The sequence below is a fragment of the Genypterus blacodes genome, unplaced genomic scaffold (assembly GCF_046128005.1).
Source record: "Genypterus blacodes isolate CSIRO-AG114 ecotype Tasmania unplaced genomic scaffold, CSIRO-AGI_Gbla_v1 ptg000017l_1, whole genome shotgun sequence".
NCBI classification, from domain to species: domain Eukaryota; kingdom Metazoa; phylum Chordata; class Actinopteri; order Ophidiiformes; family Ophidiidae; genus Genypterus; species Genypterus blacodes.
This window is the reverse complement of record NW_027466831.1, coordinates 2,277,614-2,304,905: the sequence shown is the minus strand read 5'-3', so window position 1 is coordinate 2,304,905 and position 27,292 is coordinate 2,277,614. Positions and strand designations below refer to the sequence as shown.

The following is a 27,292-nucleotide window of genomic DNA, read 5'->3' as shown; positions in this document are numbered from 1 at the left end:
AATGAACTTATTGTAGCTTTTATCTATGAAATGTGTGGAATCTTGCATATCATAGGTGGAAAGATTGTAAATGAAAGGGGCAGAAAGTGGACAGAGTTAAAGATAAGATAGATATAAACATGATTTATGCTACTAAATAGTGATAATTAAAGTAGTACTTCCAGATCAATACACAGATAATGACAGAGAGTACTGTGTAGTGGACTCAGGCTCCTATAAATATTACTCACACACTCATTTTTGTCAGGAGTGTGTTTCCTCAGCACAGGCGTGCTTAGTGTGACTGCGTGAGTGTCCTGGGAGCCCAGATTCATGTCGCTTCAAGCACCTGCTCAGGTCATTATTCTGGTCAGGTTAAAGAGAGGTGGAGAACACACAGACACACACGTACACACATGGAAATACACACATCGAAACACAAACAGATGGCTTCAATTCTTTGATAACTCTGTGTGTCATTTCCACATAGATGAGGGACAAAGTAGAAGGAAAAGAATTCATGCGAGATGAGCAATTTAGTATTTTGTAGTTACTGTTTTTTGTTGTTGTTTGGTTCATATAATTGGTTTGTGCTTTTGTCGGCTAAATGTTCCCGTTTGCACAACATTAAAAGACATAAGAGCATCTTGGACATCTGCAGCTTGGAGCACAGAACTCCAATTCTTCTCTTCTCTTCTCTTCTCTTCTCTTCTCTTCTCTTCTCTTCTCATCTCATCTCATCTCATCTCATCTCATCTCATCTCTCCTCTCCTCTCCTCTCCTCTCCTCTCCTCTCCTCTCCTCTTCTCCATGGCAGTTTTCATGTTTTCAGTGATCGGTTTTTCCGAGAAAGAGCAGCATCTAAGAAACCAGTCTTAAACATCTTCATTCAGAGAAACTGATTAAACTGCTACTTCTATCTGTGATCGTCTTTAATCAGATGTAGCATGTTCTTCATCTTTGTAAGAATGAACTGTATTCAATCAACTGCTTTCCATTGCTGTTGGCATGTAATTCCTATAGCCATAGATACACATGCATACACACTGCTTACATGATTGCACACATGACAGACTATTTTCAGATACCTACTGTGATTGTACAGGCGTGTTCCCCACATTATATTCTGCAAGCTGAACATCTCCCGCATTCCTTACTGTATGATCGGTACATGTATTTAATCAACTCAAAATAAAGACTGTTGTGGAAGGCATTATTGGTAATTGGCCATTATTCTAGAGCAGAGCACCGTCCAAGCACCGCAATTATACTCTTACTGCTGGCCTTTATAGAAGATGCAACTGCAGTGACATTGCAGTTGCATGCTCCTTTCTACAGTAACCATAATAGTAAAAATAACTAGAAAGAAATTCAGCAATAAAGCAACAATTCCATATCTTAAGGGTGCAAGATGTCAATCAAATAACGGCATTATAGGCCAACACAGCAAGGATTAGTAAAGAAAATGGTAGAAGAAGCGAGAGAAACACTTGTGTGACAAGTGTCCTCATCACAGAGCGGCAGGCTCTGTCCTCCAGCACGCCTCCAGGCCTTAGCCCAGTTGGCCGGTACATTCATGTGGAGTGCAAGAATATCATCCACTCACTCCTACAATCGGGAAGGAGCGGGAACGGGGTGAGGATGCCAAGGAAGAGCCCGAGGTGTCTTATAGTGGCGAGAGAGGGGAGAGAAGAGAAGAAAGGAGGACAAGAAAGAGGAGAAAGGCAGGCTAGAGTGAGAGAGAGAGAGAGAGAGAGAGAGGGGGAAGGAGAGATGGACAAAGGAGCTAAAGACGGGGAGAAAAGGAGGACGGAGGAGGACGATTTTTGAAGAGAGAGGAAGAAAAGGAGGAACAGGAGGAATGGATTAAGGAGAGCCCCAGGTGAAATAGGAAGTGAGGTTGCCAGCTCTCCCTCTGGCATATGTCCTGGCCTGCGGGAGCACCCAGGGACCAGGGTGAGGGCAGCTGGTCCTTAGCCACGTCCAGGCCAATACTTGCCCACCCGAGCCAAGTCATGCGAGCGCTGGGCATCCCGTGCCAGCAATAGCCTTTGTGCGTGGAAACCCACGTCAAACCAGAGCTCTGGAATCTCTTCAACGTAACGCTGTGGATTCCTCTGTTTGCACCTTTTCTTCTGTTGCGCTTATATTTTTATCAAAGCTGGATTGCTTTGTTAGTGTTCAGGGTCAATACAACACACAACAGGTCTCATTGTCATTCGAAGCTCTAATTGACCTTCATATCCTTGTCCAGTCAGTACTTTGCACACACGTTGTCTGTTCATCTGTTGCTAGGAACCATTCCGCCCAACACTCAGCAAACAATGCAGATGAGCCCATTAGTTCCATCCCCTCATTAGCCAATGACAGGCAATGTCTTCCTGATGCAATCATTGGTCATTAGGAAAAGGCATTAATTCTGTTATTTACCTCAAACTCAGTCTAAAGTATTTATACTCCTGTCTGCAGCTGTTAGACACACAGCTGAACATTAACCAGATATGTCTAATTACCAGGTGAACATGGGCCAGCACTCTGATTGAGTTTTAATGATTAATGAGATTTTAGATTACTTTCTCTAAACCGCTCAGCTGGAACTTCTGGCTCACGGGAGCCGGAGAGACGGGAGGAAACATTTCTGAGCCTAAATGATAATAAATAATATGCGGTGGTTTCAAATGCAACATATCCAAGTCCTGAAGCAAGCATAGCAATCAGGTACATTCCTTACAAGACTGAAAATGCTTCATCTGCATCATCTGAGTTTGGTTTAAATGGAGTCTGCAAACCCCGACTTTGTCTCGCATCTCTAGAGTTGAGCCTCGGCTCAGCGTAGCTTTTGCTGCTTCACTGCCTTTGTGCCTTTCATCCTGGTTTAATCACATTTTCATCTCCACTCCGGAGGAAGGTGTTTCATCATTCGTCCCTGAGCTACCTCTTGGAAAAATGGCTTCTTAGCACACTTTATTAGCAATCTTTATCAAAACCGTATTAACATGCGGACAAGAAGGCTCATTTGTTTTACGAACGCAACCGTAGCCGTTCGTTCCAACCGGCCATTAAACTGATTAACTGTAGTGCCAATGCACAATCTCTCTCTCTAAGCAATGCAGAGAGTGCTGAGCGGAGGCAACAACAACAACAGGAAAGTGAATTCAAAAAACAGGAAAATGACAGGCTGTCCTTTTAAATGCGATGCTGGGTGGAAGCTTGTTCACAGACAGAACAGCGAGCAGGCAGTCAATCTATTTTGGGGCAAACAGCACAGACTGAAGGTGTCTGCTTAGCTGCAAGTCAGGAGCATTATGTTCACTGTGCTTTTGACACGCTGAGGTAATGTACAGTCTATGTGTGTGTGTGTGTGCCTGCCTGGGTGTTCTGTAGCTGAGTGTGTAGGTGTGGAACATACTGTTGATACTATATAGCGAAACCCACGGGAGACACGCTGTCACTTATAGGGACTGAAATGAAGCAAATGTAACTTGTTGTACAATCAAAAATCAGGATGCTGCGTCGTGCTGATCAAGAACGTCAAGCAACAAATATCCACTTACTGTTAATGACGCGTTTCTGGAATAATGAAACTCTACATTCACTCTCTCTCTCATTAATTTTGAAGATTCCTTTCAGTTTCCCTTCGTCAGTTGTTACATGTGTCTGTTTTATCAAGCTGAGATGAAAATGAGCCTGTGAGTGTGTGATTTAGTGAGGGGACATGTTATGAAAAATGACAGAAAGAGTTGCATTCTCTTATTATAAGTGTCCAGACTAATGGGCATCACTGTCAATACAATTTGTGTATTTGTGTGTGTGTGTGTGTGTGTGTGTGTGTGCGCGTGTGTCTCTGTGTGTGAGTCTGTCCCATCTAATGATCGTCTTTCTTCTGTTACACTGGCTGAAATGGAATATCGTAAATTTGCATAGAATTCAGAATGGCCGCTGTTTACGTTTCATCGCCTGTATATTTTGTGATGCTGATCATTTAGAAGAGAAAACAGAGTAAACAAGTGCAGGCGACTGGAGACAATACAGAAAAATAAAGTAGAGAAAAAGGAAAAAGGAAACAGAAAGATATGAGGATGAGTGGCAGAGTGCACCTCTCTCTCTCTACCTCTCTCTCTCTCTCTCACACACACACTTTCTCCCAAGTTTCGCCTGCATGCTATGCTTTGCCCTGTGTTACCATGGCAATGCAAAGACTTCAACAAGCTGACCACATCGCTCGCGTGTGCAGAAATACACTCAGGACGCACCATCACGTACGTGTGTGTGCAAATTGTGCGCATATACAGCAGGACCTCTATACGTTCACATAATGTGTTCGGTGAACTGCAATCCCACGCCTGCCACTACTACTGCGAGTAATACTGATCATCGATTGAAATACACACACTAGTATCATTGTATACTGCACCATTACACGCTGAGATTATCATTCATAACCCACATGAGTCACAATCCATGCTGTTATATTGATGTATGTACTCTATAGTGAGATGTTTACCAAATGTTTTAGGGGAAAAACACGTTTCCAATTACGTTTTGCGCTGAGCTGCATGTCTTAAATAAGAACGTCCAAATTTGATTCCATCTCATCTCCTCCCCTCCCACACACTGCAACCCTTTCACCTGCTATCTAGTTAATTATCACTAGCTGCTATTTCGAGCCCTACATTGGCGGCACTGCGCTGAAGAAAAGAGAATCTCATTTATAGAAGAGAATAGATTCCAACCTGCCTCCTGTATACAGTGAAGTCACAGTAGCCAGGTGAAGTAGAATACTGGAGCAAATCTAAAATGTGCGGCATGGGCTGAAAGAATAGAGGCGGTAAAACACCAAATCAAATCAGCATCACAAAATATAAGGACCACTTAAGTAAGAAAAGAACAGTTACATCAGAAGCATACATTCAACCGTGCTTAAAGTTGCAATAAACACACTGCAGAGAATAAATAACCTTCTGAAAATACATCAAAACATAAGATCTCTCTCTGTCTCTCTCTCTCTCTCTCTCTCTCTCTCTCTCTCTTTCTCTCTCTCTGTCTCTCTCTCTTTCTCTCTCTCTCTCTCTCTCTCTCTCTCTCTCTCTCTCTCTCTCTGTCTCTGTCTCTCTCTCTCTCTCCAGCCCCCAGATAAGGAAGGCGGCCTTCCCAAGCAGGTGGGCAACAAGACAGAATGTGGCCTGCTGGGGTTGGTGTTGGATCTGAAACGGGACTACCAGCCCATAAGGAACCAGCTCCCCGAGGAGAAGCTGTACAAAGTCTACACCTTCAACTCTGTCAGGAAGTCCATGAGCACCGTCGTCAAGCTGCCCGACGGAAGCTTCCGCATGTACAGCAAGGGAGCCTCCGAAATCGTCCTCAAGAAGTGAGTCCCTGGTTTTGTGAAATTACGGTAATAAGAAGGATTTCAGAGCTTTTTACACTTAGGTGATATCACAAAACCAAGCAAAGTAACATCACTGCCCCGCCTTACCACAGGTGTGGCCGCATCCTGAACGAGGTGGGCGAGCCAAGGATTTTCCGTCCGAGGGACAAGGATGAGATGGTGAAGAAGGTGATCGAGCCCATGGCGTGCAACGGCCTGAGGACCATCTGCGTGGCGTACCGTGACTTCAGTGGTGACCCCGAGCCCAACTGGGAAGACGAAGGCAACATTCTCACTGACCTGGTGGCCATATGCGTGGTGGGGATAGAGGACCCGGTCAGACCAGAGGTACGAGGGTTGTTTCTGATCGTTCTGATCGGCTTTAGACGTTGCGGGCTGGATCTTGATCTCTTGTGAGTGTTAACTTCTCCCTGCGCGGTTGTTATCTCCTCGTGTCATCAGCTGTTCCTGTCCTGTCCCTGAGTGTTCAGAGGCACGCTGGCTCCTGAATTAATGATTTTGCAAGAGATTGTTTCCTCGGCTGGTCACATTGTTTTATAATGGATTTCACTGACAGGAAAAGATGAGTATAATAGTCGGAAAGAAGTATCCCTGTACAGTAAGAAAGCCGACCTCGCTTGACAGCTGGCGTGTGTGCGTACAGGAAGGAAGGAAACAGACTACTGCATTATTCAACTTCCTCCTTCCATCTTTTTCCATCTGCTCTTCACTCTCCAAAATGGTCTCTGATTTCACCTCTCTGTCATGTTTTCTCCCGTATATATATCTCTCCATACTTCAGGACTTTCTCAGGGCCTCTGTTTTAAAGAGAGGGAAAGAAGGGAGGACAGGAAAAATAGAGCTTGTTCTTGTCAGAAACATGAATATGCAAACAATCTTGTGAAGATCCCAACCAAACTAAAGTAAGAGCAAGTGTCCTGGCAAAAAAAGAACACAGAAAGGAGAGGCAATATGGGGTTAAGACAAACTTTGCAAGATAGTGGTTTTGCGTCCGCTCCTTGCATCTGCAATCTATGGAATGTTCACCATCACTTCATATAAGTCTTGAGTTCTGTCTGCCTGCAGGGATACTCAACATCATCCATATTGTTGTTGCAACCTAAAACAGACCAACGTTTTGTGTAATTTCCCGTTCCTTCCACCACAGTAGCCACCTAACAGCTGACATTTTCAATAACCCGTATGGAAAAGCAGCTCACCAGCAGCAGCTTTCCAGGCTTCTTAGTATGGCAGTAAGTTAACACTGAATAATACTGGGAATAAGATGACTCTCTCGCTGTCTAAAAGGTCACACGGGCTGGTAAACATGTTTTTCGGGTTTGTTTATTAGTCTCTAATTTCATCCGCCAGAATGAGATGCTCTTTTAGTCACTGGCAGCTCTGGAGGGTTGCCTCCAGAGACGGGAGGAGAGGAGGAAGAGAGACAACACGAGACAGCCAGAGCGGGAAGGGGGAAAGACGGAGCAGACTGAAAACTAGATTGATCTCTGAGAGGATGATGAGAGTGGGCAGAGAGTGGGAGGACAAGGAGGAGGAGGAGATGGAGGAGGAGGAGGAGGAGGAAGAGAAGGAGAAAGTTGGGCAAGGAGAGAAAAGGAGAAAACTGAGAGCGCAAACAGATCCGCGCAGAGACATGAGATCCTCCCTCTTGTTCCTTGATCCCTGATCCTTGTCTGTCTCACCCACTTGCCTCTCTCCATCTCCCTCTGGTAGCCACCAGGCCCAGATTGTATTTTTAATAGGTTTCCACTTTTCCTCGCTCCTCTTCTCTCTGCCTCCTTGGATGAGCAGTCAACTGGGGCAGTGTGGATCCAAAGCAAAGCAGAGGGCAGGAATGACACGTCTGAGAATCTTGATATGAATCAATGAGGGTAGAAAAAGGAAAACGTATAACTTACTGTAAAGGCTTCACAGGTTCACATTCCTATATAATATGATTAATGGTACTTTCTATCTGTAAATATTTACTTAAGACTTAATCATTTAATATCACATCATCTCATATATCCATTAGATCTTTTGCCTTCTTAATTGTCTTTACTGTTTTGGCGTATTTTCCAAATCGCCAAGCAGTCAAAGCAGAGCGAAGTCCACCAGCATTTAGAAGCAAATGTTGTGTAATACCTATTCCAATTCAGCATTTGGAAGCCATGTTGAGATGCAGCTGAATGTGTGTGTGTTTGTTTGACCCCTGAGCTCATTAAAGACCTGACTGTGTCCCTCACTGTATAGATTTACTTTGTAGTCCGCCCCCTCTTTAAATGACTTGTTAAATGCATTGTGTTGTGCCTACAGATGAGCAGTTGGCAGTGTAATATGTGTGCACACACTGTGGTGGTGGATTCACTCGGTGGTGTGTGTGGGTTTTGCGAGTACAAGTTCTGGTGTGTGTGTAAGTCCAAGTGCATGTGCCTGTGTATGAAGTTGAAAGCATGCATATTCCTGCACATGGATTTGCATGAGTGTGTGTGTGTGTGTGTGTGTGTGTGTGTGTGAGAGAGAGAGATAGAGAACACAGGGGGTGCACTGCTGCCTGCCTGGGTGTTTGTGCAAATTGATGCGAGTTGCTGCTACTATATGTGCACACGTTTGTTTATGTGTGGGCTTGGATTGCAGTGCTCGCCCACACTGACCTTTGCCAGGAAGGAGACAGGATTCTGAATTAATTCTCTGCTTTCGCTCGCTGGTTGTACCACAGATCAATCCACATATCCCCTGGCTAATCTAATAGAACTGTCTGGAGGGAAAATAGCTCAGATGAAAGGCGTTACTGTGTGTGTGTGTGTGTGTGTGTTCGAGATGTTTTTATTATTACGTTATACCTACAACACTGTGTATTTAAAGCAGTTGAAGGCTGCAAAAGACTAAAAATGATACAGTTTGCACCAGTTTCACATCATTTGTATGATCAATAAATCAATTCTTAATCATCGCTTCTGAGAATATTACAGCTGTTTGTCAAGACATTAGAGATTGACAGTTAAATTATTGTTCTATGTACATTACGCAATATGAAACATACAGTACAGTACAGAGTCACTTCTGTTCACTTGTATATGTTAACCTCCACAGTCAGAGGGAGGACATCTGCTCTTTGCTGAGGAAATAAAGATCTTTGCTGTCTTGGAAAGTGAAATCTTCGACTGGGTGCAGTGCTATATTTTATTTTGACACTTTATTTCTCTTCTCCTTAGGTGCCAGATGCCATCCTGAAGTGCCAGCGTGCAGGCATCACAGTGCGCATGGTGACCGGAGACAACATCAACACAGCCAGGGCCATCGCAATCAAGTGCGGCATCATCCAGCCGGGAGAGGACTTCCTCTGCATCGACGGCAAAGAGTTCAACAGGAGGATCCGCAACGAGAAAGGAGAGGTGACTACAGCTGGGAGGTGGCAGGCGGCGAGGAAGCAGTGAGGGTGAGAAGGGAAGAAGGCTCTCTAAATCACACTGTAACTACCTTTCCTTCTGTTTTCGTTGTGTTTGTGTGTACCTGTGTACCTGTGTACTTAGGTGGAACAAGAGCGTATGGACAAGGTTTGGCCTAAGCTCCGAGTGCTGGCCAGGTCCTCCCCGACTGACAAACACACTCTTGTCAAAGGTAAACTGTTGACTTTACCTCCTTGCTTGGTCACCAGTTTTACAAAGACAGTAAGAAACGAGGATAGTGTTCCAATCAAATTGATCTTATCAAGAATGTGTGAATTTTGTATTTGTCTGCGTGTGACAGGCATCATCGACAGCACCATGGTTGAACAGAGGCAGGTGGTGGCTGTGACAGGGGACGGGACCAATGATGGACCTGCTCTAAAGAAAGCTGATGTGGGCTTCGCCATGGTGAGCAGCAGCAGCACCCCTCCCTCTCCTCTCTTTATGTTTGTTTTCCTGTTTTCTCGCCTGCTTGCTTACTGATGATACCCCCCCCCACCCACCCACCCACACACCCACACACACACACACACACACACACACACACACACACACAACCCCTCCATATCAGCCTCTGCAGATAGCTTCTTCACCTCTGCAGTATGAAAATGGCCCTCTGAGGCAATCTGGCTGTGGCTGCCTAGATTAGGAGCTCCCCCTAGTGGATTTCTGTGGTCGCACAATTGTCCTGCAGAGGAGCGTTATCAGCAGAACACTACATGATGAAATTACAGTTATAGTTTAAAAATGAAGAGCTTTATGTGTCGGCATTTACGATCTCTCTTTAAATTGTAATGATACTTTTTGAACAGTCTTTAACAGGCTTTGCTGCTTGTTGCCTGCTGCTCTGTATGTTTCTGCTCCCTGTGCAGACTGAACACAACATTTAGTTTAGTTTATGTTCTGCACTGGACCACCACAAAACTTCAAACAGCACCATCATTTATGCATTTGCACGCACCGAATCAACATTATCCTGCCTCCCCCTCTGGACTCTTGAGTGTTATTGTATCCAGTGACTGCAGAGTTGATTTGTGAGCATAACACAGCGTCGTGCAGAATGTGATCGTCGCACACCATGACATGATGAAACGCTAATTTCATTCCGTCTGCACCTTATCTGTGCGTTCCTAGGGCATCGCTGGCACGGATGTGGCCAAGGAGGCGTCGGATATCATTCTGACCGATGACAACTTCAGCAGCATTGTCAAGGCCGTGATGTGGGGCAGAAACGTCTACGACAGCATTTCCAAGTTTCTCCAGTTCCAGCTGACTGTCAATGTTGTGGCTGTTATAGTGGCGTTCACTGGCGCCTGCATCACACAGGTCAGAGGGTTGTGTGTGTTAATAATGTTAGCAAATAATGTTTTGGTGTGAGTTACAGCTTTGGGAATAGGGGCAGAGGTGAGCCAATGCTTTGCCACTATGGGGTGCAAGTGCAACAGTGTTCTCAATAGTACGAATGTCTCCAGTTCCTCAATAGTACTAATGTGCTTGCGTTTCTTCAGGACTCTCCTCTGAAGGCAGTGCAGATGCTGTGGGTGAACCTGATCATGGACACCTTCGCCTCTCTGGCTCTGGCCACGGAGCCTCCCACCGAGTCTTTGCTGAGGAGGAAGCCATACGGCCGCAACAAGCCACTCATCTCCAGCACCATGACCAAGAACATCTTCGGACATGGAGTGTATCAGCTCGTCATCATCTTCACGCTTCTCTTTGTTGGTACGCACACATCATCACACATACAAAGATACAAAACACTCATGGCATATCAAGTGTCAGTCACAAACATACACTGTGCACTTACACACAAACAGATCCAACTCTTTTCACCCTTAGGCGAGCAGATCTTCGACATTGACAGTGGCCGTAACGCCCCTCTTCACTCTCCTCCATCCGAGCACTACACCATCATCTTCAACACCTTCGTCATGATGCAGCTCTTTAATGAGATAAACGCCCGCAAAATCCACGGAGAGAGGAACGTCTTTGATGGCATCTTCAGGAATCCCATCTTCTGCTCTATTGTGTTTGGCACCTTTGCTGTGCAGGTAAAGCAGACGCTGATCTGTTCAGGGTTATCGCCATAGATACAGGATATAGGGAGTCACCACCATGCAAATTCCTTTACGTGGAGAAACAAATGAGTTGCCACATAATGTTATTTAGCTCTGATTTAATTAATGTAAGTGACAGTGGTGAGATGAGTATGTGTGTGTTTCAGTCTGACGTGTGTACTTTGGTTTGTATAGATCTTTATAGTGCAGTTTGGTGGAAAGCCATTCAGCTGTCAACCTCTGGATTTGGAAAAGTGGATGTGGTGTGTGTTCTTAGGGCTGGGCGAGCTTGTCTGGGGGCAGGTAATGTATACATTCATCTGCATGCCTTTCTCTTTTATTCCTCCTCTCTCTCTCTCTCTCACTCCCTTCTTATTTCTCTGCACCGTATGCTTTTCATCTTGCATTTTGAGACAACTTCCTGTCTTCTCTGTGGGTCAGGTGATCGCGTCGGTACCCAACAGCAAGTTGCGCTTCCTGCGGCGGGCAGGGCAGTTGACCCGAAAAGACGAGCTGCCGGAGGAGGACGTGAATGAAGACAACGACGAAATTGACCACGCAGAGAGAGAACTGAGGAGAGGACAGATCCTCTGGTTCAGAGGCCTCAACCGCATTCAGACTCAGGTGAGAACATGACATCAAAAGCTCAGTCCTCGTTTAGTGATTTTGTCCGTGTTATCATTATTATTATTTCAATGGAAATGTGAGGTTTGATGGAACCGATGAAGTAACAGCAACAACAGCACTGGAAAGGTTAAATTTCACCTGTGACCAGCCGTCTTCTCTGGTTCTAACATGGCTTTTCATTATAATCTCTGTCTGTCTTTGTTATATAATCAATTTCCAGTTTAGGGGGTTGCTGTTCCTCAGACGTTGTCATGCGTACGCCTGAGAGAACACAGGAGATGTTGTGTTAAATGTGCCGGGGCTGCTCACACTAGTCAGTAACTGTCTTGAAGGTATTCTTTTATCTCAAGGTGATTCAGGTACATGAAGATGTGCTTCTCACTGGAGTGTTGCTAACATCAGCGTGGACCAGTGGAAGATCAGCGCTCAAACCTTAAACATAATTGGAAATGGATTCTGAATGATGATCTCCTCGGACCATAATCACTGTGATGTCCAAGCCTGCATGCTGGATTGGTTGTTTAATGGTTTCATCTCAATGTATCACCCATGGTCCAGGGTGAAGCTATCCCAAAGCACAGTCCCATGGACCAGAGTCATACACCGGTAGCCAATCGCAACCCAGATAGTGGATTATTGCTGTGGTCAGCATTCTGCTGGACAGCTAGGGAGGTTTCCATTAGTGTTAACTCAAGTGAAAACATCAAAACACAATAAATCCCGAACGATACACATGCAGTCCCTCCAGAGTTTTGTGATTCCACAATTGTAGAATTCAGCTCAAATTCAACAAAACACCAGACTTTCCCGCAATCTTGTATAATTTCGCATTGTATTGCGTAATTACCACATCATTTTACATTTACCGCACAAAGATCACTAAACATGCAATGACTATGTGTGAGGAAGCAGAGAAACTCATTCCTCACTGAGCAGGCTGGAATGTTGGCTGCTCCTCCTGAAACCCATTCAGCCACATGTGCATATGGTTTGTGTTTGTTTATCATGTAGAGCTATTTAAACTTTAGAATCTGAATACAATTTAGGGAAATGACGGTTTGGATTGCAAAAAAATCACAAAAAAATATGTTGAACTCCTGGGGGGACTGCAAACAGCTGCATCTGTAGATCACACACTCTTCCCTTCACTTCAGTTCTTTACAATTCGTCATGGGATACTGCACCCTGATCTTTAGCCGTCCCACCATCGTGTCTTGATTGACTCCAGCCAGCCAGCCTGTGTTGCCATTTGTTCTCTGTCTCTCTGAGCAGCCATTTGTCCTCTTCTGTCCCGCTCTCCTCCCACAGATTGATGTAGTCAACACCTTCAAGAGTGGCACCTCCTTTCAGGGGGCGGGGGTTCTGAGAAGGCAATCATCCACCACCAGCCAGAACCAGGATGTAACCAATGTTTCTAGTCCTAGTCACGTGTCCTTGTCCAATGCCCTTTCCTCTCCTACAAGCACTACTGCTGCTACTGCTCCTTCCACTACTGGCCGTGAGTCAGAACTCTGTCAGTCTGCTTCTCTGCTCTCTTTGCTTCAGGGATGCCATCCCGTCATTAATTTATAAAACTATGTGTAGATTGAACAAATCTGAACATTATGCAGTTCATTAATCCGAAATCAAAATATTGTGTCTGTGTGTATTTTGGACTTGGCATTTCTGAAGATGCGTCTTTTTTCTTTCTCGCTATCTGCTTTTTCATTTCCTTTCTTTGTTGTGTGTTTTTGCTGTTCATACTGGATTTCAGATTCATCTTTATAGCTCGTGCCATGCTTGGGTGTACTGTCCTCTCATTGGTGAATGTGTGTTTGTTTCCTCAGAGTGCTAGGAGCGCAGGACTAAGGGTGATACCCACGGCGTGACATTTCAGGTTGTGAGTTTGTCTCCCTCTGCTCACCCCCTCCCCTCATCCCAACCTCCAGTCCTCCCATTTGTATGTCTTTACAGACATTGTTGTGAACTAATTCCAGATAACTCATTAAGTAACTGAGTAAACATTCAAGTATAAGCTGCAAGTAAGATCTGATTTGAGCTCACATGGTGTAGGTGAGCAAATACAGCCAAGCAATCCTGAACAGAGCTCTTCAAAGAGCCTAACACTCTTCTCTTCTCTTCTCTTCTCTTCTCTTCTCTTCTCTTCTCTTCTCTTCTCTTCTCTTCTCTTCTCTTCTCTTCTCTCCTCTCCTCTCCTCTCCTCTCCTCTCCTCTCCTCTTCTCTACTCTTGTTCAATGTCTCCTCCATCAGTGTTAATTGTCCGACATCCTGTCACATGCACTCATCCAGGTTTCTTTTTGATGCTTTTGTTTTCTTACTGCAGTAGCATTACAGTAGTAGTAGCAGCAGCATTCACAAACTCTTGAAATACTATTAATACATTTAACATAATTAAGAATTACTTACATATAATAATTGGATTGTAAAACAGTTGCCATTGTTATTTTATAGTGGAAAGCATTTTGAACCAATTTGGATACAAATTGTGTTAATATATTAACATTTCCATTAATATTTTAACATTGGTGACTAATAGTAATTCATGTATTGGCCTGTTATGTATCTTAAAAAACTAACTTTGATGAATATGTGTGATCTATAGAAGCAGCAATTTATTCAAATGTATTCATAAAAACATGAAAGCCTGCTGAGTCATCATCTTGATCATGTGATGGTGTGCATGCAGAGGCAGGTTATGATTCCTTTAATCCTCCACCTGAACAACCTGATTCACTACATTGTCACTAAGGCTCACAGTTCTTTGAGTTGTATACTTGAGTGTTTACTTAGACGTGCATGGAGATAAGAACGTGCTTTGACCATCAGACCTCTCGACATTAAAGTTCCCATTCCCTCCATCCTGTGCGCTTCGTCTCAGTGTGCCTCCGTGTCCTCTCCGTCCATCACAGCTCACCTCCTCTTCACCGTCCTGTTGTTGCATGTAGTTTGTGTACCTCTTGTTTACTGCCGTGTTGTCAAATGGTCACTTTTTTGCCATGGATGTGTTGTTTTGCTGTGCGTTTTACACTGCAGTGCTTGTGTTGAACCAGCATTCACCCAGACTTGACTTGTTTCCATTGTCCTGTTTGGGGACCATGCTTCACCCACCCTGTGCTGTCTTTGTGTGTGTGAGTGTGTGTGTGTGTGTGTTCAGAGTCTGTGTGGATATTGTCCCAGACAGTGCTCTGGTACCTTTCTGAAGTGTAAATCACCTGATTGGATCTCTCAGATCTAACCTCCTTCCTCCTTACTGACCTCGTCCACCAGATCTCTTCAAACTTGCATGTGATATTCTCCTTTAATTTTTCTGTGAGCATTCCATTTATTAACGTGGCTTGTTTCTAGGTATACAGCACATTGGACTAAAGCGTATACTTACAACGAGCGTTTGTGTTGCTTTGTTTCTTTTTTTTCCTGAAATGTATGATTTTGACCGTTTTTCGTTGTGGATTGTCTTCCTCACAATATTCCTTAGTGCACGTCAACTGCGTGAGTTGTGAACTGTAGTCATGTTGTGAAAGCAGAACACAGACTGCAGTTGCGTATAATCTTGCTGCTCCCTCACCTTCTTCACCTCTTTATCAGTCTCCCTCCCCAATTGAGAGGTTCCTTCCTCCCCCCTGTCCCCGTCCCCTCCTCTTCCACTTCCCTCTTTTTTTCTCATCCCAAGGGTCCCTCCAACCCTCTCACCTCAGCCCGGTACGATCTCTCATTGTTCTCTCTGTTCTCCCTCTCATACCGCAGATCCGTGTTGTGAATGCGTTCCGTAGCTCCCTCTATGAAGGCCTGGAGAAACCAGATTCCAGATCGTCCATCCACAACTTCATGACACACCCTGAGTTTAGGATAGAAGACTCCACACCCGACATCCCCCTCATCGATGACATGGACGATGACCCCGCCCGGAGGAGGAAGTACTCCAGCCAGCCCTCGTCCCCTAACAAGAATAACAACGCCATCGACAGTGGCATCAATCTGACCATCGACACCAGTAAATCAGCTGCTTCTTCCAGCCCGACGAGCCCTCTGCACAGCTTGGAGACCAGCCTCTAACCTGAATCCGAGCCTCAGCCCTCTAATGTTGTTTCCTGCCCTGCGCCTCTAGCTGGCAGTCTGGGGTCGCCTCCTCCAAGTCCTCCAGACCTTTAACTCTCACCTTGACTCTCAACTCATGCCACCCTAAAGTTGCACCCTGTTCGGTTCAATTCTCATCTTCCAGCCTCCCATCCACCTACCTGGGACGGATCCTGTGGCAAATTTTCCAAATCCCACCCCCTCCCCCTCCCCCTTAACGTTGAGCTCCTAAAGCTCTCAGCTTCTTTGAATGGACAAACATTCAAAGTAACATTACAAGGTAGAACATACACATACACTGACATACAATCAAAAAGCGCGACAAAGCCACACAATCTACAGCCATGCTGCTTTTGTGGTTGTATATGCATGGTGGTGGTGTGTATGACTATATGCGTGTTAGCATGTAAATGTGTGCCACTGAGTGCACATCTGTGTGACGTGTGCCTTTAGTGGCGACGGAAGAGGACGACGCGGAGGGAAAAATGAGGAGTAAATCACAAAACAGGACTTTTAAACTCCCCTTAAACTCCCTCTCCTCAACAGTAACATTGTCAATACTGATAATAGTTTAAATTAAATTGAAAAACATTATTATTATTATTCTGATTCTGATTATTATTATTGTTATTATTATTGTTGCTCCTGCATGAATGTACATTACCCAAGTTTTATTTAAAAGGGTTTAATTTTATTGGAATTCTTTGGTTCTGATGGGCTGGGCCTCGGGGCGGACTACTATTTTACAGACAGCTTGTCTGAGTTCCTGGCCTGCAAGTTCCCTCTGTGTGGCATGTACATGTAACCAACTGTAAAAATGTATTTCAACCATAAACGGAAATGTGTTTTGAGGTGGCAGGGCTCAACTTGCACAGTGGTTTTGCACCTGTCGGAAAATAAGGAACACATAATTATACTGATGATGAAAGCATTTATGGGATATATTCTATAAATATAAATACATATAAATATATTTAGAGAGAGTTTATCTTTGTTTGTTGGCATGTTGCCTTGTTCCTGCTTCAATGGCTCAAAATACTTTGACTTATTTATGTCTTAAAGAGAATGTAATTTGTTTACAACCTCGTAGAGATATACTTGCTGGTTTCTAGAAGGAGGGCGGACACACCGGAGCTCTGGATAGACGGATCCGAGCCGTGTCTGTGTGTTATTCCTGAAAACCATGTGCTGGAATTTGCCTGCTGTCTTGTCAAATACTGTAGATATTTTTAGAGGATTAACAAACAAAAAGAAACCAAAATATAATGGGATACCTAGTAAATGTGGAATCTTAGTATTAATCTATATGATTGTTGGGATCCAGACGGAGCGGCTCGCCTGTGGTTTTCTAAGCGGAGGCCTCGTTTTTGTGACAGACGGGGAATATCAACTTCTCTCTTCTATTTTTTTCATTTTGTTTTGCCTTTTTCTTTGCTTGGGCTCTGGCCTCAGTCAAGGCTGACATCAGGACCTTTAAAGTGAACTGTCATCTAGCTAAATCTGCTTGATCAAAGGACTTTGTGTTTAAAAATGTGTGTGACCATCGAGGCTGCAATCGAGTCATGGTAGAAATTTGCAAAGTTATATTTGGATCTGTGAGAAAATCAGACTTTTTTTTGTTGTTGAAAGTATTAGGATATATTATGTTGATTATTTTTTATTTTGATTTATTTAGACGCACACACACATGCACACGCACACTCTCTCTCACACACACACACACACTCACACACACACACACCTACAAAGCTGTTGGCATTTTTAACATCTGAAAAAAAACAACAAGAAATAACAGAAAAAAAAACAAATTACAACAAAAATGGAATGTTGCTTTGACTCTTTTTCTATATAAAAAAGATGATTCTTTTCTGCACTATCTGGTTATGAATGACAAATTCTGTGGTGTACTTCTAGATGTGCTTTTTGTGTGTTTTAACCAAGCTTGTCTTCCTGCCGTCACAGAATATACAGTACTCTAGCATCTCGAGTGTACTCACTAGTTGTAAACTATTTATTGTGCTTTGACCAATCAGACATGACCAGAGAGACGCACATGTACTCAAGTCGTATTGCACCCGGAAGGACAAGGCCACTTACAAAAAGCCTGTACTGTCATTATTTCTATAACTAACCCAAGTCATTGGCAAGCATGACGTGATAGGCTCATTATGCAACTTGAAAAAAAAATTGACGAATTTTCTACTTTTAAAAAATCCTATATACTCTATACAACCATTCACCCAGGCAGTTCTGTCCCTTTTTCAAATTGATTCCCCCTTCAGTCAATCTGTCCATTTGCAGAGGATGCACAAGCTTTACCAGTCAGCTCAGGCGTGTTGAAAAAGTAACATTGACCATTCAAATAAAATTATTTTATTTCATTTGAAAAAAAACAAACAGTCTGGATTCTGATGTTTTGCTTCGAAGCTGTTGATTTATTTTCCTCTTTTTTCCTTTACAGTGTTTTAAACTTGACGATTCCTTTGTTTCTCTGTAAAATAAAGACAAAAAAAAACAATAACAAAAAAAGCATCACGTCAACAACAGCATTTTCAATAAAAGACTCCGGCTCTCACACCACTTTTCACAACCAGGAGGACATTTCAGCTTTAAGAGGACGCAAAGACACCGAATTTAACAAATATTTGTTGTAAATTTTCAGAGGACAGAAACTCTGTGTGGACTGGCGTGAGACGGGAAAGCCGTCCTGACAACATCTCCCATCATGCATCACGCCAACACAGCTGTTTGGCTGTATGTAATCTAAAGCAGCTCCTGTCAGAAACACATTCAACACCGCCATTACATGAAAACTGACAACCTATAATGAAGCTGATGCTGAAGATGATGGTGACGATGATGATGATGATGATAATGATGATGATGATGATGATGATAATAATGATGAAAGTGCTGATGATAATTATGATATCAATGATACTTCTTGCAACATACTGTCACCTGCCTCGATGTACTGTATTTAGCAGCATGCAGTTTGTGGAACAAAGAAAAAGAGAAATGCCAACAGATAACTTTTGGCATTCTTAGCCATTTATGGGTAAGTGATTTAAGTGTTCATTCATCTTGTTTTTATGATACTTTTTTTTAATCTATACAATAATTGTAAATAAAGAACTCAATGTCTTTGTTCATTTAATACTATGCAAAAGTCATGCTTTTCTGATTGTTACCCACCCTTAATCCTAGAGTGTGTTGCTGGAATGTTTGTGGTCTCAAAAGTCAGTAAAACAATGTGATGTAAATTATTTTCTAGCTTGATGAAAAAGTAAAAATGATTATGAAAATGATTCTGGTAATATTATGAGGAGGAGGAGGGTAATGGTGTTGGCAATGACGATGGTGGCGATGATGATGATGATGATTATGATGATGAACTGTGACTCTTGCTGCTTGACTGTCACATTTTACCACACTCCTGACAGGAGCGCAAGTGAAAAACATTAATAAAAAAAAATAAAAAAAATGGAAAATCACTAATAAATCTCCCAGAGCAGCATGACCCAGCATGGTGTGTCCTGGCCCCGTCCCACATGTCCTGTGCTGATTGGTGTCTCTTCCATGCGGTGACCCAGCGATGGGCAGCATTTGTTTTTCACATCATATTGACTAGTTGTTGATGTAATTGGACTGTTCTTTTACTTCATGACACCCTGCCTTTAGCATGAGGGGCGTCTGGCCATATGGCACTGAAGCTGATTTGTTTTCTACTGCATGCTTAAGGTTTGTTAAATGCTTGGTTTGATCTGCTGCAATTCTCTGTGTGTTTGGGGATGGAGTTAAGGGCTCTTAAGGTGCATGATGAGCTGACTATATGTTCTGGATGGAGGATGGATGGATGGATGGATGGTTGGTGATTGGTCAAACCACACGGCAGAGTGACAACAAACCAGCAGGTTTCTAGACGCGGCCAAACCCTGAACAGGTTAGTACATGAAGACATGATTGCCGATTATGAAGGTGATTTGCCTTTTGAATGGAAAGGTCCCAGAAGCTGTGTGTGTGTGTGTGTGTGTCTTCCACTGGATGGCAGTATTTGACTAACGATGAGTCAGCCTGTTACTGTTCCCCTCTTGGGAATATAATCACCTGTTGTTAATCTTATTACAGCAAAACACTTCAGTCTGAGTCGTACAAAAGAAAACTCTCTGCAAACTTTCTACAAACTCCAGCTCATAATATAATGCCAGTTGTTTGCATGGCAATATAAAGAATTCCACTAAATCATGCCTATGCAGCCTTTATTTTGTGAGCTGAATAAAATTAGCATTAAGATTGCAAAAAGGCATTAAGATGAATGCAATCCTCCAGCTAATGATGAATCTTTACCAGTATTAATATGCAGATGAAGAGGGCTGTGTGCTTCATCAGTCATACTGGTCTAATATTAAGACGGGGATGATCAATTAAGCAAAACACAGGCTGAGAAGAAATGGATTTAGGATCACAACACTGTTAATGAGGCCGTGAAAAAGAGGTCATGTACACTGGATACAGTGCATGTGTGTGTGTGTGTCTGCCACATGCATACTAAATACATTGTTGTAATACATTTCACAAGCGCGATTTGTTGTGGCTCTGACTGAGGACATACTGTGAAAAAGTCATCAGATCATCGTAAAAGGAGCAATAAAGCATCAAATGAACTTCAGCTTCCGTTTCTTAACCCACATAACCACACAACTCCTTCCTCTACTGATGTGACATTAAACCTGCAGTTTCAATAGTCAATGGTAATATATCTAACCTACAGATTTGTGACTAAGTTTAATTGCTGGAAGCGGTCAGGTATTCTTCTTCTGTACAGACACCAAACATCAAAATGTTAAACTATTTTTGAAGATATCACAAGTTTCAAATAATTTTCAGCCTTCCCCATGTGTGTGTATTGTGTTCTGGAGTGGAAGCAAGTTGAAGCTGCACACTCGAAATTCAGCTGCTAGAAATTTCAACTTCAAAGGACTTGCGTGGTCTTTGGCCTGTAAACTGGGCAGTGTGGCTCAGGGTGGAGTGGCTGTGTAGTAGTCGGAATGTTCTCAGGTTGGATTCTAGATACAGAAAACACTTCAAATGCAGCGTTCCACAAAAATTAAAGTGAACAGAACGTTTGCTTTTGAAACTCATCGTGAAATTGAAAACATATTTCCATCAAAGTGGTGTTGTGACTCGAATGATGTGGATGAAGTCATCATTCACTTTTCTGTAAGACGACACTGTCAGGTAGAGCTGCAGTGAGCAAGCAGCGTCAGGTCGCTGTGCCAAGTCTCTACTCCCCAAGTTTCTACTGACCAGGGCTCTACTGACCAGGGCTCTACTGACCAGGGCTCTACTGACCAAGGCTCTACTGACCAGGGCTCTACTGACCAGGGCTCTGCTGACCAGGGCCCTACTGATCAGGGCTCTACTGACCAGGGCTCTGCTGACCAGGGCTCTGCTGACCAAGGCTCTGCTGACCAGGGCCCTATTGATCAGGTCAGGTTACATCTGTTCCTGTCCTGTTCTGTCGCTGTATTGACAAATGGTTTCCATGGAAACTCCCAGGTCATGGTAGAGCACACAGCACCCAAAACTTGCAAGAGAACTTAAAAGGGAAAAAGAAAATCCATACATTTTTTAAATGTATTATATTCCATTATTATATATCATGCTAACATTGCATGAAATGTTTGGGTAAAGCAGAGATGTTATCAGACTGGAGCCTCAGCTGGTCACAAAGAGACACGGGATATTACAAAGTACATCCATGAGTTTTTTGGGGGAAACCTGCTGTGTTCTTGGCCATGAGGGACAGTAGCACCAACCTATTTTTCCAAAAAATGATTTTGTGATTCTGTGTGAAAGTAGACCATAGTTGCTCAGCCATGTTGGGATGAACCTTGTGTCAGAGCTGTAGCATGTGCAGCAGCATCAGCATGCGCGGCCGTGCCTGCTGGGGTGGCACAGCCTGTGCATATAGAGTGGGCTCCCACAGCTCGGAAGATTAGTGCCGAGTGCATTCAAGTCCATGTGTGAGGGCTGATTTCCAGGAAGAATGGCCCTTTATTGGGCCCCGCGTTGAATCCTGCTGCTTCCCTTTGGCCCAATAGAAGCCTGCAGTAACTGACAGCCCTTTACAAACAGCCAACACACTGGTGGAGGTTTCGGGGCTCTCATTCTTTTTTTTCCCTCCATTCTTTTTTCTTCCAAAGGATTGATTTTGAAATTACTCTTTCTCTGCCCTGTGTGAGTGTATGGGTCGGTGGGCCTTATATTTGTGTGCATTCTGTAAGTGTGTGTGAGCGTTAGTGTGGTGTGTACACACAAATGCACACGTTTGAATGCCAGTCTTGGCAATTGTCTTAATGGGATAAGGGGAGAGTATGGTTCCTGTTGGGGTGGGGGAGGGGGGGAGAGAGACTGTGGGAATGACATGAGAAAATAGACACACACACACACACACACACACACACAACCACACACAACCACACACACACTTTCATTGCTATGCAGTTAGTTGATTCAATGCAAACTTGTCTAAATATGCACTGATTTGTTACATCCCAACAATCAGAAGTCAAAGCTTGTATAATTATATGACCAAGATATAACCAGAGTTACAAAAGACAATGACTTAGGCTTTAAGTATCACATGTAGAGTTGTGAGCGTTTAGGATCAATTGCAGGCAGATTTACGCTCAGGTTGATGATTTCAGATGGTGTGAAAGTGAGGGTCATTTAAGGAGAATGAAAGACCTGACATCCCAAATTACTTCAAGGGGGGCAAAGGGGGGAGGGGGATTTGGGTTTGGAGTTGTAATGACAGATTTAGACCAGCAGAGGGCATATGTGGTATGTCGCGTAAAATTCATTACATCCCTGATCAAATTAGACTCATGTCTTGTGTGTAGAGACACCAGAGACCAAAGCTCCAGCCTGCTGTCTTTATATAAAGTAATTTAACTTGCAATGTAAATGTTTAAAATCTGATGTCTGGCTGTTAAATGTATCAATCTATTTGGAGACTAATTTCTCTTGCTAAAAACAGTTTCACCTGGTTGGCCCAAACCCAGACTAATACACATGAAACTGCCCATAAGAGCATTTCAGTAGATTCCCATTCACTAATATTCCATGAATGAGGCCGATTTCTCTTTATTCACATCCTGAAAAAAGTCTGATATCTCACATTCATTACTGAAATCAGATATCAGGCATTCCTCTTCAATATGCTGCATAAATAGATAAGGCATTGTTATAAACTTGCACACCCACACCCACACACCCCCACACACACACATACACACAGCGTGCTTGCGTGATCAATTTCTGTCCGTCACACCCAGAGATGCATTTGCGTTCAATTCTCCCGTGACAGCCAATGGACAGGTTCCTGATTACCATCCCACCTCTAACCCTCCTATGTATAATGGCTCCATCCCCATCTCGCTCGTCGTGTCGATACTCAGATGTCAGCCTGCGATAAGCCAAATGACGAATTCAGAAAGATGCTTGATGGTGTCATATTTCACCAAAGCGATCAACATACCTTGACATCTTGAGGGGGAGGGAGAGAGAGAGAGAGAGAGAGAGAGAGAAAGAGAGAGAGAACTGTCATTATTATGATACCGCCAGTTTGTCTTCATTACCCATGGTCCATTGCACACCTGGATGTACTAACAGCTCGTGCATCCTGTCTGACAGGTGGAGAGGGACGGAACTAAGAATAACTGAATGCATCATTTTTAATACGATCAGTCTGCTGTGAGATGATCTGTAGCAGCCAGAATCTTGAATCAATTTATTCTCTTGTATTGACATTGAAGTGATCCGTGTGTGTTGCTGTGCTGAGGGTGACATTCATAAATAATGGCTGATTGTCTGCTGACTGTTTGGCATATCTGTGTTGAGTATGGCCTCAAAGATGATCACATGTGGGAAACAACTTTGAGTGACACAACAATGTGATCCATTCAATCCAGTGCAAGGCAAATATATTTATGTGCAACATTTAGTTAACAGTTTGAGCAGACCTGAGTTGTGGAGCAGAGAAACTAAAGGCCTCAGCGGCTTTGTTCTGTCTCTGGGAACAGATAACGGACCAGAACCAGATGACCTAACAGGGTCTGGAGGGTTCATATGACAAGAGATACATTTTGGTCACTTTATATGTTCTGTCGACAGGATATTGAAGCGTTTTCTGTTACATCAGTACCACTTCTGATGATATAACTGTAATATTCAGCATACTAATATCAGCCCGCTCTGTTACACTGGCATGTGTCTGTGGGTGTAGCTGGCAGGTCTCACTCACTACTGGGTGGCCTGGTTAGTAGCTACTGAACACTCTCCTCCTGCCAAGTAGAAAAAAACAGAAGCTTCTGCACTCTCCAATGAAAGCTTGAGTGTGTGTGTGTGTGTGTGTGTGTGTGTGTGTGTGTGTGTGTGTGGATGTATGTCAAAAGTCCAATTTTTTGTAACTGTAAACTGATACAGTCTCCCTTACTGCTGTGAAAGTAAATATTAACTTTCATGGACACTAGTTGTCGCAGGGGCACAAAAGTGAAGCTGGATTCAGAGCCGGAGCAGATGAATAGACGCGGCCGATTGGCTGCAGCTAGTTTGTTGAACCTGAGTTTGGGATCTGTTGAGTCGGGCTCTTTGTCCTTCATTTCCCCAGGCTCCTTTTCTCTTTCACTTTCCCTCGCAGCTACTTTTTGTTGTTGCTGAAAATTGTGGATCAATGCAGTCTAAAGCTTTCTGGGTGCAGTGACCGGGGTGTAAGTGTTCTATGGGCGTCTTGGTGAATCGCTTAAGCAAATTGCTGTTGATATGAAGATGTGGGGTGGTGTCTCTATTGAGTTGGAGGTTTATACACGCGAGGAAACATTAGCATCGCGAGGCGCCCAATGGCAGATCTGGCTGAAGTTATGACTCTGTCTTTTGTCTGTCAATTTGGATCCTTTCTTTGAGTGGGCTTTAATCCAAACATGTCAAACTGATCAAAGGGAGTTTCTCTGATGACTGACTTGACCTTGTTTCCGTTTTAAGAATTCTTATTATGTTTTTCCTTTTTTATTTCAAAATATATTGGGTTCTAAAGGGGATTGTCACGATCTTACCATGGTGGTGTTTGCATGCTTCTTCTCTATGCTTGCAAGAAAATGAGAACGAAAAAATAAAAGTCAAAAGCCAAACTCTACTGCTGCTGAAGCTGTGGATCTGTGCAGGTACATGAATAAAAGTCTGCAAAAATCAAATTGTTCAATGCAGATTTCTTGCGATTTTGCAAGTGTGACACAAATGGAGTAGGAAGCTTTTTTCCCCATCCGCCCCTTTGATTCACCGTAGAGGTTCAGAGATGTTACAAATTACTACACACTTCGCTTCACAAGACGACAACACTGTTATATAACAGAGGATAAGTTGAATGAAAGATGAGATGTAGACGGGCAGCTCCCCTCTCTGTGTCCTACTATTCTAACACACACACACACACACACACACACACACACACACACACACACACACACACACACACACACACACACACACACTGCCACTTTTTAGCACATACTCCCTCTATCTCTGCTTTTGTGGTGAATTATGTATAGAGATGCTGAAGTCGTCTGCCTTGGTCCACCTCTCCATCCCATTACCTCTCTCACCGACCCTCCTAAAAGAATGAAGATAGGTATCCTAGCAACAGGCTTTTTCCTGTGTGCTTACTGGACGGGAAAGCGACTCTGACTTCAACAGCCAATCGGACAACAACTTTCTGGTTCTTTGGGGGTGAAGCAGCCAATCACTTTGACGCATCTTGCTCGTTCTGAAGTCAGTAGGCCAACAGCATAATAGTTGGGGAGAATGATCTATTGCCATCTTGTCAACAGACAATCCAGGTCTCCGTTTCTTAAGACGTCACCTTCCACTCATCGTCGTCTGCCAACTGCCCTCCTAGAGTTTGACAAGCTTAGATCTGAGATGAACTTGGCAGTTTGGGGACTTTTGGTTTTGTTTTCCTGCATAGTGAATATGGCAATTCTCAGCTACATGTAGTGCTTTTCAGATGAATAGATTTCGATTTGCCAGCCATTTAAAAGAGCAAGTAAATATAAAAGCAACCTACAGTATGAAAACACATCACATACCTGTATCAAACTCAATTCAACTTCCTCATCAAGCATTCCCGCCCTGATAATGTTGTACGTAAATAAAGAACTGACTCTGTCTAAAAAGCTCAGTGAGTGTTTGCCAGCCGCTTTGGGTGGCCATACTTTTTATGCAGGGCACTTCCTTTTCACTTCTAATGACAAGTGACCCTTGCGTAAAGGGATTCTTAGAGACTAGGTCAGTCTTTTAGAGTCAAGGGAGTTCCTAGTGCACCGAGTCTATCACGCCTGGAAACCAGGCAATCAACTTGTGTATGAATAAACCCTACAAACTCCCTTCTAAGCTTATAAGGAAACATTTGTTTTTGAAGCAGCATGGGTTATTAAGACTTTATGATAAGCTGATCATTCATCATTAGCTGGTGACAACTACAATCCAATGTTTTTAAATGAGGAAATCCATTAGTGTTGTATGCTGGAGCGGACAAATGACTTTTAGTGAGGACAAAGGGGTGAGAGTTGGTATGCTGAAAGCAAAGCCGCAGGAGCAACTTGCATTGACAAAGGAAACAAGGCGGCAGACACCAATTCATAAATCAAATGGGGTCACTACCTCTTTGACGATGAAGTCTCCACTTCCCACATGCTTTGAACTCAAATAACTGAAACCACCACAGGTTAAAGGAATATACAAATATAAATGTGTTGTGTCCTTTACATGTTCTTGCAGGTTTAATATCACATGTTATACCTGTGTGGAGTTTGACTTGACATAAATGTGATACCTGTACATAGAAGAAAGATAACAATGCACAGACTGAATTTGAATGTTTGAAGTCCTTTTTTTAAAGACAAACTTCTATCATTGGCATCATATCAGGCTGAAGAAACACTGACTTAACCATGATGCAAATGAGGTTCATACCAAACTATTTTCAAGTAAGAGATTTAAATCCTATATGCAAACTCAATATTGAAGAAAAGGTGTGAAACAACCCCCGAAATACTCATCATTTTCTGAGAAACACAACACGACAGCTAACTGATCACTAAGTGTTACAGGTGGATCATTGAGGTATTAGAGCCGCTTGGTGCGTAATTTCACTGATTTCCCCCAACAAATACTAAGTTTTGGATGCGTAAAGTTGCATCAGTAGCACACAACTTTGTCCCCTCGGTTTGTGTCCGTCTGCTCGCCGTGGTAACGCTGCTGTGAGAGTCAGACTGGTTCCCTCATGGCTCTTATCCAAGTCGAGGCGCTGGAGAGCAGATCGCTTGGAGAGTCTGAGCGCAGTCGCACCTTCTCCATCGTCCGGTGCGAGCAAAACACTCTCCACGTCTGGGATCTTCCTTTATATATGACGGGACACTGAGACACAAAACCCCACTCCACTCACCGCCGGACCCCAGATTTGACTCTTTTCCTCCTCCGTCCCCCCTCTCTTCTCTGTCGCCCCCCGGGTTATGCGCAACCGTCCTGTGTGTTTTTGTTTAGCTGATTGTCAGTGCGCATCCGTCGCGGAGCCAAAAGCTTTGCCTCTGTTCCATTGGAGACTGGTGAGTAATGCGGCTCAAGCTGCTTAAGCTTTTGGGCTTTTAGGACTATTTGACTTTGCCATTTTCACATGCAA

The 27,292-nt window shown here is 43.5% G+C and overlaps 1 protein-coding gene across 9 annotated transcripts in view; it reads left to right on the top strand.

The window, feature by feature from the left end:
* The window catches only part of atp2b2 (ATPase plasma membrane Ca2+ transporting 2), a 48,704-nt gene extending 30,751 nt beyond the window's left edge, over positions 1 to 17,953 (top strand). For 6 of the 9 annotated variants that reach the window (XM_076141453.1, XM_076141457.1, XM_076141452.1 and 3 more), the window contains 11 exons: positions 5,106 to 5,347; positions 5,461 to 5,695; positions 8,563 to 8,742; positions 8,881 to 8,968; positions 9,098 to 9,204; positions 9,931 to 10,122; positions 10,305 to 10,518; positions 10,636 to 10,847; positions 11,049 to 11,156; positions 11,295 to 11,477; positions 15,226 to 17,953. In XM_076141453.1, the coding sequence (XP_075997568.1) occupies positions 5,106 to 5,347; positions 5,461 to 5,695; positions 8,563 to 8,742; positions 8,881 to 8,968; positions 9,098 to 9,204; positions 9,931 to 10,122; positions 10,305 to 10,518; positions 10,636 to 10,847; positions 11,049 to 11,156; positions 11,295 to 11,477; positions 15,226 to 15,534 (2,070 nt within the window). In that variant the 3' untranslated portion in view covers positions 15,535 to 17,953. Of the gene's footprint in view, positions 1 to 5,105; positions 5,348 to 5,460; positions 5,696 to 8,562; positions 8,743 to 8,880; positions 8,969 to 9,097; positions 9,205 to 9,930; positions 10,123 to 10,304; positions 10,519 to 10,635; positions 10,848 to 11,048; positions 11,157 to 11,294; positions 11,478 to 12,788; positions 12,882 to 15,225 lie in introns of all 9 variants that reach the window. The other 3 variants (XM_076141450.1, XM_076141449.1, XM_076141455.1) reach the window with 2 other exon arrangements.
* The last annotated feature ends 9,339 nt before the right edge of the window (positions 17,954 to 27,292 follow it).